This window comes from Ictalurus furcatus, chromosome 9 (assembly GCF_023375685.1).
Source record: "Ictalurus furcatus strain D&B chromosome 9, Billie_1.0, whole genome shotgun sequence".
In the NCBI taxonomy this organism is placed as follows: Eukaryota; Metazoa; Chordata; class Actinopteri; order Siluriformes; family Ictaluridae; genus Ictalurus; species Ictalurus furcatus.
The window spans coordinates 31,114,901-31,127,848 of NC_071263.1; the positions used below are offsets into that span (position 1 = coordinate 31,114,901).

General features: G+C 46.1%; 1 protein-coding gene across 1 annotated transcript in view; it reads right to left on the minus strand.

The window, feature by feature from the left end:
- Window positions 1–12,948, minus strand: part of birc6 (baculoviral IAP repeat containing 6) — a gene marked incomplete at its 3' end in the record, with an annotated part of 41,022 nt that overhangs the window by 7,492 nt on the left and 20,582 nt on the right. Inside the window, exons 10-29 of the mRNA XM_053633660.1 lie at window positions 11,402–12,862; window positions 9,095–9,244; window positions 8,764–8,989; window positions 8,496–8,656; window positions 7,585–7,716; window positions 6,519–6,650; window positions 6,252–6,421; window positions 5,973–6,106; window positions 5,636–5,797; window positions 4,970–5,101; window positions 3,984–4,081; window positions 3,603–3,750; window positions 3,302–3,435; window positions 3,080–3,223; window positions 2,396–2,583; window positions 1,976–2,269; window positions 1,784–1,883; window positions 1,370–1,584; window positions 1,046–1,254; window positions 130–491 (exon numbers count right to left, since the gene is read on the minus strand). Coding sequence (XP_053489635.1) covers window positions 130–491; window positions 1,046–1,254; window positions 1,370–1,584; window positions 1,784–1,883; window positions 1,976–2,269; window positions 2,396–2,583; window positions 3,080–3,223; window positions 3,302–3,435; window positions 3,603–3,750; window positions 3,984–4,081; window positions 4,970–5,101; window positions 5,636–5,797; window positions 5,973–6,106; window positions 6,252–6,421; window positions 6,519–6,650; window positions 7,585–7,716; window positions 8,496–8,656; window positions 8,764–8,989; window positions 9,095–9,244; window positions 11,402–12,862 — 4,752 coding nt within the window. The remainder of the gene's footprint in view (window positions 1–129; window positions 492–1,045; window positions 1,255–1,369; window positions 1,585–1,783; window positions 1,884–1,975; window positions 2,270–2,395; window positions 2,584–3,079; window positions 3,224–3,301; window positions 3,436–3,602; window positions 3,751–3,983; window positions 4,082–4,969; window positions 5,102–5,635; window positions 5,798–5,972; window positions 6,107–6,251; window positions 6,422–6,518; window positions 6,651–7,584; window positions 7,717–8,495; window positions 8,657–8,763; window positions 8,990–9,094; window positions 9,245–11,401; window positions 12,863–12,948) is intronic.

The following is a 12,948-nucleotide window of genomic DNA, read 5'->3' on the forward strand; positions in this document are numbered from 1 at the left end:
TCCTGTAAAGGAGGTGTGGCCTAATATGCATGCCAAGTCTAGCGAAGGAGGTGTGGCTTCAGATAAAAAATTTTTTAAAAAGGAAAGAACCATGAAACAGACAGACGTGATGTCAGACAGGCGTCTCACCGTTGTTGGAGTGCAGCAGGCTGAGTAGCGTGTCCAGCAGGTAACGGATGGTGGTGCGCAGCTGTTCGGTGGAGGCGTGCTGCACCAGCTGTGTGAGCGGCTGATTGGCTGCAGGAGAGCGAAGTGGGCGGGGCAAGCGCGGGGAGCCCAGAGACACGCGCAGCCTCTGCACAGCCTGCGCGGCCAGGTTGAGTTGGAGCTGCAGCTGTGCGCAGTCGTGGTAAGCAGAGAAAACGCGCGAGTCCTCTTCCAGAGCTTTATCGGGTTTACGCAGGAAGTACTGAGCGTTGTTGGCGCTGTTCAGGGGAGGAACGTCCACGTTCTGGAGCAGGGTTTCTAAACGGTGACACGCCAGGTTATATCTGAAAATTCATCACAGGGTTAACGGTCAGGGTGTGTTACGCGTTTATACACAACTGCTCATATCTGATTCAGACTCGGACTGAACTCTTATTCAGATTCCAAATTTGATTCCTGATTCGAATGACTAAATCCATTCTGATGCAGTTTTATTCTGATTGTTTTTTTTTTATTGTACTTTTGTTTTTTCTATTCAAATTCTGATAAGTCTGATTCCTACTCAAATACTAAATTCTTATCACAATTCCAACTCCTTTTCAACACGAGATTCAGATTCCGACTCAGAGTCTAACCAGGATTCAATTCTCACTTTGATTCAGATTCCGATTCTACACGTGATTCAATTCTTACTTTGATTCGGATTCTGACTCCGATTCTAACAGTGATTCAATTCTCACTTTGATTCGGATTCCGATTCTACGTGATTCAATCTCACTTTGATTCGGATTCCGACTCCGATTCAACACGTGATTCAATTCTCACTTTGATTCGGATTCCGACTCCGATTCTAACCGTGATTCTACAATAACTCCGCCCGGTGTGCTCCGGTCCTGACCTGCACTGGATGTCCTCCTGCAGGGCCACCATCATGGCGAGGTGCTGTTCGAGCTCTGGCTGGCTGAACGTGTCGCTCTCGGACCTCAGCGGGTCGTTCATCAGCTTCAGCTCGCTCTCCCATGGCAGGATGTAGGTGTGGCCATAGTAGAATCCTAGCGGGATCTTGGCACGTGCGTTGGTGCTCCCGTAGCGTCCAATCACTGTGATCTGGAAAGGAAAAAACGGCGGAAGAAAGAAGTTAGATTTGGACGATAGTCTTGTTTCTGTGCCACGCCCAGTCCTCTGTTGGGGTGTGTGTGTGTGTGTGTGTGTGTGATTTTACCTTCATGAACCTGCAGACAGGTGGAGGCAGCAGGTCGTGGAGGATGAGTGAGTGTGTGCTGATGTCCGTCGCCACCACCAGCCTGCGTCCGTCCACCTCCTCACCCAGAGTCCAGATGTCGATGGACAGAGACGCCAAGTCAGCGCACGTGGGGATCAGAGCGTCGGTCAGCAACACGGGACGTCCGAAATCCAGCGTCACGAACCGCCGCGCTCCTGCACACACGCACACACACGCAGTTATATTCCGCTTCTAATAGAAAATCAGAGCTTGAATGCAATTGTGTGAGTGAATCCAAGTTTGAATCGGAGTTGTGGTCCGAGTCTGATGCAGAGAGAGAGTCTGAGTTATAAGCTCTCCCCCAGGCCGGTGTGACTCAGGCTCAGTGAGCGAGTGAGGGTATAAAGTACTGACCCGAGTGCATGCGCTCGATGATGATGGACTGGTGAGGTGGAGGCTGGAGGAAGTGTGAGGCCTGAGAAATGGCCAACGCCAGACCGCTGCCCATCGGGTTCTAACACAACACACAACAGCTGTTATTACACACTGTAACACACATCACTACACAACACAACACATCACTACTCTGTGTGTGTGTGTACTAACCGGTTTGGTCTTGTGTGCGTTCTTGCTGTGCGTGTGTGTAGTGGGCGGAGTCGGGTCAATGATGTTGTTGGGGAACAGCTGTGCAAGTTCCGCCCCGATGGCTGCACTCACTGCCTCGTTGGGCGGAGTCAGGGGTGGAGTCATGAAGAGGGGTGTGGTTTTGGGCGTGGGCGGGATCACGTCGCTGGGATGGATGAAGAAGCCGGGAGCTCCGGAGGAGTTGGACACCACAGAGCTGTGAGGCTGCACCGCCACTGATGATGTCTGGTGGAGCTTCGCCTCCAGCTTGGCCTTCTGTTCCGCCAAACACACACACACACACGCACCATAAATACACATTAATCAGCACACCTTTAGAGTCCGAAACCCATTTAGTGTGTTGTGTGTGAGTGAGTGTGTGTGTGTGTGAGAGAAAGACACCTGTTGCTGCAGTTTGAGCAGTTGTTGTTGTTTCTCCTGCAGGACCTGCAGCTGTTGTTCTGCAGACACCATGGCGTGGGAGAGCGACTGCAGAGCCACCTGCGCAGCCGAGCTCAGAGCTGTAGACGCTTCTCCCACCGTGCTCCCCGATAACCCCGCCACGCTGGGGGTCACCCCAAATGTGCTCACTGCAACAGGTCAAAGGTCAAATTCCCAGGACACACTTCTCTATGTCATTACACGTCTATAAAGCGTAGGAGATTCTGAACCAGCTCTGTATATAAAGTATTAATTATTCACAGGCTTTATTATTATTATCTATTATTATTTACACCATCTGAAACAGTACGAATGAGAGATGGAGGAAGTGGGTGGGGCTTCCACAGCGGTCAATCAATCCAGATTCATGTGCTGATTGGCTCACTGTGCGTTTTTATTTGAGGGAGACACTTTTCTGGTGTATTTCCGAGTGAGAACTGGGTGTGTATTGTGTGAGTGAAACAGTTCTACATTACTGGGTTCTAGATTACTGAACGGGATAATTAATTAGTGTTGGTCTCCTAAAAGGGTTCTACTTTCAAAACAAGACAAACGAGTACTGTAAGAGTGTAAACAGTGCGATATAAAACACAACCCGGAGTAAGGAAGCGCAGATGTGTGAGGAATAAAGAGAGAGTTCTGTACCGGTGAACATACTTGCATCGTCCCTCTCCACTCGGGTTCCGTCGCTGGTGGACACGCAGGTAAAGTGCAAAGGTTCTACCTCCAGCAGGCCGGTGAGAGACGTGAAGCTTCCTTCAGCACCGCAACCACTCACTTTACCGTTCCCTACACACACACACGTATATTACAGGAACCCTTCCATTCACCAGGTCTAGCGAGATGTGTGTGTGTGTGTGTGTGTACCTGAGAGAATGTCCGACAGGTCGATCTCATCTGACTGAACTCCGATGCTGCTGCTGTACGAGTTCTTACAGGAAGATCCGCTCACCTCCAGATCGAAGAGAACCGGGTCGAACGGGGAGCCGTACAGGCCGTACCTGTACACACAAACACACGTTCGTTTTCTGCTGACACGCCCACAAACAGCAGTCGCTACACACCCACGACACACACACACACACACTATAAAGCGACACGTGTGACTCATCACCTGCTGGCGTGAGCGCGGTGCGAGTGTGAGAGGATGTGGCGAGAGTTCTCTGACCTGGTCTGTAGCAGAGCCTCTAGTGGAGTGAGACGCTCCTGAAGCTGCCGCGACGCCGCCGTCAGGAGAGACGCGCAGGCCGTACTGCAGCTCGCCAGGTCTTCATCTTTCACATAGTTCAACAGCACGAAGTACCAGTACACAGAACCTACACACACACACACACACTCTTACACACAGTCTTCTATAAAGAGACATTTATTTCACATTTATGGAAGGAGTCTCCAGTGTCTGTATCCAGTATGTTGTTATAATGGTGTGTAATTGTATTTGTACAGACTGTGAGAATGAGATGAGAGTTTAAGCCGATAGAAACAGTACCACACACTCGACACTAATCAGAAACTATCTCAACAATAAAAAGGAAATAAAAGTGGTTACCTCCCGTAGCTGCTGCAGGTAAATACGGCATGTTATCCAGCAGGGCCTTTAACAGCGCCTGACCGAAACCCTGCTGATTCACCTCGCCTTTACCATTACTGCACACACACACACACACACACACACACACACACACACACACACACACGTTACAACACATTCACAGAGTCACCGGAGCACTGAGCTTAAACAGAAACCTGAGCAGTGTTTATTTACATTACGATGAATAAAAGAGTAAAAGAATAAAGTGTTGAGTTGAAGGACTGAGCAAACCCGGGGAAAAATAATCACCAAAAAATCATTACTACAAATTAGCAACATTTACACTTAACCATTAAGGTGCTTCCAGTCAGTTTGCAACTATTTCTAATAATAATAATAATAATAATAATAATAATGATGAAGATATCACAATACTTCTTGCTAGCTAATTTGAGTGTTGAGCTGAATGCTAGCTTTATTTTATTTTACAGATAAAATGTTATGCTACTGTTTATTCAGGTGAATAATAATTTTTAAAGATTTTTAATATTTGAAAAATATCACAATTTATCACGTCTGATCGTACAAATAAAGCCATTTCCTTCATGCTCGTTCATAAAGTGACATTTATTCATGTGTTTTAACCCCAAATCTGGAGTCTGGATGAAGCTAAAACTGTAATTATTCCCTGAAACAATTCTGTTCAGTGTTTAAATCCAGAAAATGCTTTCTATATCAGTCTGAGGAATAAAACCCAATAGAAATCCAATAGAAATCCAACATTTTGAGAAATCCCGCTGTAATATTCTTCCAGTCAGGAATATAAAGGAGTATAAACTGGCATTAAAAATACATTAGGTCTTATTTTTGTAAAGCTTTATAATAATGAGTGCTGATTTCAGGGCCAGAAATCACACACACACACACACACACACACACACACACACAAACATATAATGATGATGATGGGTGTAGAAATAAAGGTGCAGTATGAGAGAACTGACCTTATACACAGTGCAAGAAAGCGGGCGCATTTGTGAGCGATGCTGCGACCCGCTTGGAAAAAACACACACGGACGATATCGCCCAGACGCTTCCTGGTTTTGGTCTGAAGCCCCTCCTTCCCGTCTTTAAGGCTGCAAGGACAAAAAAATACGTTAAAAAAATAAAAATACAAAAATATGTTACAGAGAAAAAACAAACACCCCCCCCCCCCGCCCCCACACACACACACACACGCCCCCACACGAGAAACAGTGTGCCCGCATTCATCAGTAAGAAGCACAGCTGACGGAGGATTTAACAATAATAATAATAATAATAATATAAAATATTTTTATTAGCATGGCAGTGAGTAAAAATAAGCTCCACTTCTGTTTTTTTCAGTCTTCACCCTGATCACTCGTTTCATGCTGAAGCTGCCTGTGCACTTTACCTTTTATGGAGTTTTGTGGGCGTCGCTACATGCAAACGAGCCGAGTCAGGAACGCACTCCGTGGAAATTTTTTTTAGTTCGGTTCGTCACACGCAAACATTCACACACACACACAAGACGCGTGTAGAAAAATATCTTCGTTAAATTTTTATCAGCGCTGTGCGCGTTGTTCCGTGTCCGACATGTGAAACGGTGATATCTCAGGACGAGGTTAACGTGTAAAACGTGAAAGTACCTGCAGGGGCCGTTAGCGTAAACCCCGGCTAGCCAGCAGAGGACGTCGAGGATGAGGCTCTGGCCGTGTTCCGAGGGCGAGTTCTCCTCGCTGCGCTCGCACAGCGCGGACAGCAGCCTCTCCTGCAGCTCGGGGAACTGCAGCATCGCACACCGCTGCACTCTATACACACACACACACACACACAACACACACACACATTTCCTGAGTAAGCACTCACCATGGAAGCGAGGCAGAGGAATGTGTTATGAAGGTTTTGGAACAGGCCACGCCTACCAGCGTCTTAGAGAAGCGGCCATTTTGTTTTGTTTTTTAAACTGAGCTACAGCTAACCGACCTCTCTTTGGGTACGGACGTCTTCTTAAACCTCCTGATGGTGATGGAGACCTCCAGCAGCAGGTCACAGCCCCGCAGGTTATCCAGTTTTTTCGAGGCCACCTGAGGATCAGATTTGGACGTGGAGGCCTTTTCCTGAAAACACGTTTACGTTACAAACAGAAATACAGCGTATTTAAATAAAATATATTATATATATAAAAGCCTGGTGTACTGAACACTATATAATGTATGTATTCTCTCTCTGTGTGTGTGTGTGTGTGTGTGTGTGTGTATACACCTTGGATGCCTGTGCTTTCTGCAGTAGGGAGGAAAGCGAGTGTGTTTTGTTGCTGCACTGTGGTTTGGTGGGAGTCATGCGCACGATTCGGCGTGGACTCTCCTCAGGTCCCTTCTCACACACCGCCTTTATATGGACCAGGAACGATCGGTACTTTCCTCCTGCCATGCCTGTACACACAGTGAGACACGATGAAGGTGAAGGAGACACAGCACGAGACACAGTGAGACAAAACGAGACGTTTCAGTTGTTTAAAGTGGACCGTACCTTTAACGAGTTTGGGGCTGGTGAGGCTCAGCATCCCGGCGTGACCCGAAAGGTCGAGACCGCTGGCCAACCACACGGGACCACACAGGATGTCCTCTTTATGGTCCTCCAGGAACGGACACAGTCTGGATCCTACAACGCACGAGGAGGAAATATGTTTTCAGTTAGACATGACCGAAAACATCAGAATTTCACACGAGTCCTAAAAGAAGATAAAGAGAACCCAATTAAACACACGAGATAGAAATCTCATACTTGGTCATTTATTTATTGAGGGAAATGATCCAGTATTAGATATCTGTGAGGGGTAAAAGTATGTGCACCTCTAGGATTATCAGTTAATGTGAAGGTGAGATTAGAGTCAGGTGTTTTCAGTCAGTGGGATGATGATGAGGTGTGAGTGAGTGACGTCCTGGTTTATTTAAAGAACAGGGATCTATCAGAGTCTGATCTTCACAACATGTGTTTGTGGAGGTGTATCATGGCACGAACAAAGGAGATTTCTGAGGACTTCAGAAAGAGAGTTGTTGAAGCTCATCAGGCTGGAAAAGATCACAAAACATCTCTGAAGAGTGTGGACTCCACCCATCCACAGTCAGACACATTGTGTACAAATGGAGGAAATTCAACACCATCGTTCCCCTCCCCAGGAGTGGAGACCAACAAAGATCAGTCCAAGAGAGAGACGTGTAATAGTCCACGAGGTCACAGAGGAACCCGGGGAACTTCTAACCAACTAAAGGCCTCTCTCACATTATAATGTGTAATGTATTTTTGTCTCATTTGTTTAATTGGGATCTCTTTATCTAGTTTTAGGACTTGTGAGAAGAGGGTTCATAAACTTTCATGTATATAAATAAATTAAATGAGGTTTAAGCATCATGGATAAAGTGTGACCATTACCTGAAAAGAATTTATAAATACTTCTGTTTAATTTGCCATTACTTGTAGCTCAGGTGTAAAAATACTTCAGACACCAAACGTCCAGGTGAACACAAGACCAAACTGTTTCTTTAGCTACACGGGGAGCTGAATGTGTGTGTGTGTGTGTGTGTGTGTCCTGTACCCCCGGTCTCCTCGATGTCCATGATCGGGATGTCGTCGGTGAAGTCGTGCAGTAGAGGCTGACCGTTCCTCTCACCGTTCGTCTGCAGCGAGTGAGACAGGGGGAAGACGATCTGACGATCTACTGCTGACTCTGAGGGAGGAGCATACATGATAATAATAATAATAATAATAATAATAATAATAATAATGATTGGTAGTAAAACAGATAAATATCTGAAAATCTGTTTGTTTTTATTTCACCCCAACATACAAAAAGTTTGATTTCTTTGTTTTAAATATGCAAGTTCAAAATTCAGTGTTTTATTTATTCTATCTAATGCTGCAGGGACCAGAGCAACATCAAGAAACTGGAAAATATTCAATTCTAATTTATAATAATCTGAGGATAAAGTGAGGACAATCTCAAGATAATCTGCGGTTAATTTAAGGATAATCTGCAGCTAATCTAAGGATAATCTGGGGTTAATCTGCAGCTAATTTAGGGATAATCTCAGGATAATCTGCAGTTAATTTAAGGATAATCTGCAGCTAATTTAAGGATAATCTGCAGTTAATTTAAGGATAATCTAGGGTTAATCTGCAGCTAATTTAGGGATAATCTCAGGATAATCTGGGGTTAATTTAAGGATAATCAGCGTTTGATTTAAGGATAATCTGCGGTTAATTTAAGGATAATCTGGGGTTAATCTGCAGCTAATTTAAGGATAATCTGCAGTTAATTTAAGGATAATGTGGGGTTAATCTGCAGCTAATTTAGGGATAATCTGCAGTTAATTTAAGGATAATCTGCAGCTAATTTAAGGATAATCTCAGAACAATCTGTGATTAATTTAAGGATAATCTCAGGATAATATGAGGATTAGATCCTGGGCTACATCATAGCCATAGAGTCGTGTGTCTCATCCTCACCGCTGCCCTTTCCAAGTCCGGGCGCTTTATTCTTCAGCAGCGTGACCTGGATCTGAGGAATGTTGGTGATACTGGTGTTAAGCACAAATTTGAAGTCCACGTGTCCCACCATGCAGGCTTTGGGCAGGACCAGCTCGAACACGTGCTCGTCCCAGCTGGTGCTGAAATCAGAGCGAGACAGTCAGGGTTAATGAGAGGATTTGCTCAGGCTAATAACGCTAATCATTAATAAACCTGTGTGTGTGTGTGTGTGTGTGTGTGTGTGTACCTGTCGCTCTGTAGTTTCCAGGTGCGCGTGTGCTGTGCGGCGTCTCCATGGTGTTGTTGGTGGAGGTGTTGAGGGTGGCGCCTCTGCTGCTGCTCCTGCTGCACCTCCACCCAGCAGGGCGGCACCGTGGCTGAGAAGCGTGGCGTTAACGTCTCGAAGCGCGTCAGCTCCACCAGCGAGGACAGTGTCTCCACGCTCAGGGGCTGCTCCACCAGGAGGTCAACTCCTACACACACACACACACACACACACACACACACAGAATGAGTCTGCTGTATCCTGATGGCTATTTAGCGCTCCCAGGAGACGATGCACGTGTAACGTGTCGTACCTGTGATGCCGGGGCTCGATGGATTAGACGAGGGTTTGGCTCCCTCCAGTAGCTGCTCGACCCCTTTAGAAACGGGGCCATCGACAAAAATGTCGGCATCATCAATATCGTCACACACACCTCCAATTTGAAGGAAATGAAGCTCTCCACCTTACAGAGGAGAAAAGTTCTTTATTCACTGTGCTGAACACACAGAAAACACTCCTTCACAGCATGTGAAATACTGACTGTGATTTCATCAGAAAGTGTTCAGTTAGAACATCGAGGTGATACATCATGGTGGTTGGATGAAATTTCCCTTTGTGGACACACCCTCACACACACACACACACTCATTTGTGAGATACCTCTCTGCATATTTAAAAGCTGCACAAATGCAGGAAATAAACATACAAAGAGAGACAGAGAGAGACAGAGCGAGAGAGAGAGAGAGAGAGAGAGAGAGAGAGAGAGAGAGAGAGAGGACTACCTACACATGGTTAATAAAATCATTTTAGTTTCTTTTCCTCTTCAAAATAACTATTTTAATTACATTAACACTGGAAATTCCCCCAGTCCTACACCACTCCACCTTCCTGGATAAACCCTGATCTGTACGGCCTGCATTTGCATATTTGAACGTGATTGGCGCTCTCTCTCTCTCTCTCTCCCATACAAATACAGTATCTCACAAAAGTGAGTACACCCCTCACGTTTGTAAATATTTGATGATATCTTTTCATGTGACAACACTGAAGAAATGACACTCTGCTACAATGTAAAGTAGTGAGTGTACAGCTTGTGTAACAGTGTCAATTTGTACATTTTCTCTTAGGCGTGTACTCACTTTTGTTGGCAGCGGTTTAGACATTAATGTCTGTGTGTTGAGTTATTTTGAGGGGACAGCAAATTGACACTGTTACACAAGCTGTACACTCACTACTTTACATTGTAGCACAGTGTCATTTCTTCAGTGTTGCCACATGAAAAGATATCATCAAATATTTACACAAACGTGAGGGGTGCACTCACTTTTGTGAGATACTGTGTGTGTGTATATATATACACACACACACACACACACACACACACACACACATATATATATATATATATATATATAAAAACACACATAAATACATACAGACACACACATTAAATACATCATTTTTATTTTTACATATAAAAATCTCAACAAATAATGAGGAAAAAAAAATAATTTCCAAAACAAATAGCAGTGTATATAACAATATATGGAGAAGGAATCTTTGACCCATTGGCGTACCCAGAGTTAAATTAAAGCAGTTCTTGAACCATTTGGAGTACATGCATGGTTCTGGTCTCTTTTGAAAGGTGGCACTCTGAAGTTTTCCCTCAGAATGACTGTAAGTGCTACTGCTATTGAGTAATACAAGTTTCAACACACTGAAATAGAAGGGTTTTGGTTTTTCTCATACAGATATTTAACACTAAAAGGTACGTCCATGTGTTTTACCAAAATCACCTTTTGGAGACTCCAACGGACCCTTGGGTAACCATGGACACACACCTAGGATAAAAAGGCTACTACTCTTGATTTTTCTCAAAATTTTGGGCACTAATGAAAGGTCACACTAAAACCTATATCACATATCCAGCAAACTAAAAAAAGGTTCATTCATAATTTAAACTAAAGCTTATTTATGTCTGAAAATATATATATCTCAGTGGATTTCTAGGAGACTTGGTAGGTGAGTTGCCTCCATTTCCTAAGTGTGTGTTTGTATGTTGGTGGTCTGACGGAGACGCTGATCGAAGCCGCTGTCGTGATCGTATCTTGAAATGGTTTATATCAATCGAATCACAAGAATCTTAGCTTTCCAAAGATATATCACATGAGTACCTAAGGTAAAAGCATAATTTTGCACTTAATTTAACAGGTTAAACTACCCAAGATACAAGTTTCATTAAAGAGCCGATTTACATTAAGCCACGCATCAAAAACTCCATAAAAGGCAAAGCTCACAGAGAGCTGAAAATGACAGAACGACAACTAAACGGTGAAGAGCACCTCCTGAACGCGGCCCGTGCTAAACAGAAATTCATGAAATCTCGTAGGGTACGAATGTTTTTTTCCTGCAACTAACTGGAATTTAATTAATGCCACATTTTTCATGCAAACGCGTACGAGTTCTGAATAAGATTCTTGTTCGATGAAGCTAAAAAAAACCCCACAAAGACGTTTTCAGTCGAGATGAACAAGGGCCCGTAACGCGGACACTCCTGTAACACTCTCTCATAATAACTTTACCATTGAATTAACCTAACTGCCCCTCTGAGAGCGTTTACCTCTAGTGCAGGCACACAGGCGATCCGTGCCGGAGCAGTAAGTGACAGAGACGAAGGGATCCACCTCTTCCATCCCTTCTTTCTTAGACGGTTCCACTTTGGCCAGCACCTCCAGAGTGGACAGGTCCAGGATCATCACGTATCCTGCTTGCGTCGTGACCACCAAGTGGCCCAGTCCGGTCACATCGGACCTCTTTTCCTTCCCTGATCCCGCCGGAGCCGGAATTCCCGTCCCGGCACCGTTTTTCACCCCCATCGGAGTGGACTCCTCGGACGTCTCCTCTGCATCGTCCTCCCTCGCGTCCAGCACGTCCGGCGGGAGCAGGAGCAGCGACGTGATGGAGTCTCTGGGATCTCGGATCTGCTGGACCTTCACGGGTTCCTCCTCGAGCGTGACAATGCGCGTGGAGTAGTTCAGCTTGTAGAGCGCCAAATATCCACCTCCTCCGCTGCCCCCTAGTGGCCTGGAGGAGTGCGGCTGCTCCAGCTGCTCTAAAGGAGGCAGGATGAGCGGCGTTTGGCTCTGAGATGTGCCGGCGTGTCCCTGATGTCCGTTAGTCATCGTCTGGCCTTTCCGACTTCTACACAGAGCGGAATGCAGGCGGTTTAGCGTGTTCAGCGCCTCCACCTGGTTAATAGCGTTGAGCGATTCGATAGAGAAGGGCTGCAGGACGACGAGCAGGTGAGCACCGTCACTGCAGGGAGTGATGGAGTCCACATAAAGGTTCTCGTCCTCTAGGGATTTAGGGAGGCGAAGGCATTGCACTAACGTACCCGGTCTCGGCGAGTTCCACTTCTCTCCGTCTAACGTGACTGCCGCGTCTGCGAACTGCTGGATGTATGTGACGGGTGGGTCCTGGAGCAGAAGCTGCTCATGCGTATCGAACTCCATCTCGATGATCTGAGGAACGGTGAAGCCTTCCTCGTGAAGCCCTTTCCCAATCAGATTGTTCATTTGGGAGAAAACTTTCCCAGGAGACTTCTCGTCCGCTTCTTTGATGCTGTAGAGCAGGAGAACCGGGAGCGTCCGGCGAACCAGCGTACCCGGAGAACCCAGATCAGAGGGGAAGGTGCAAGTTTCGATCTCCATCGGCCCTTGATCGGGTGAAAGACCCTCAGGGGCCGGAGTAGGAGTCCTTAGCGGGTTTTCCATGGGGCGATGGGATTGGGACGGGGCCACGATCGGAGAACTGGCGGCCGAACGGTAGCTCATTAAACCTCCGGCCAGCAAGCATGGGAAGGGAATGTTGTGCTGCTCGACGGGTTTGTCCTTGATGGGTTTGTCTACTTTAGAGGGACCGAGAGCATGAGGAGGGTTCGCTCCCAGTTCCTCAAGGTCTTTAACCGTGTCCTCCAGAACACTGGCTACCACCTCCCACTGCAGCTTCTCAGGCTGCTGGAGAACGCTCAGAGCCGTCACACCCACGCTCACCTCCATGCTTTCCTTCGGACCCAGCGGCCCTGAAAACACACACACACACACACACACACACTCTCAGGAATAATTCTCCTTTCTACTGTGTACATATTATACATTGCAGAAAAAA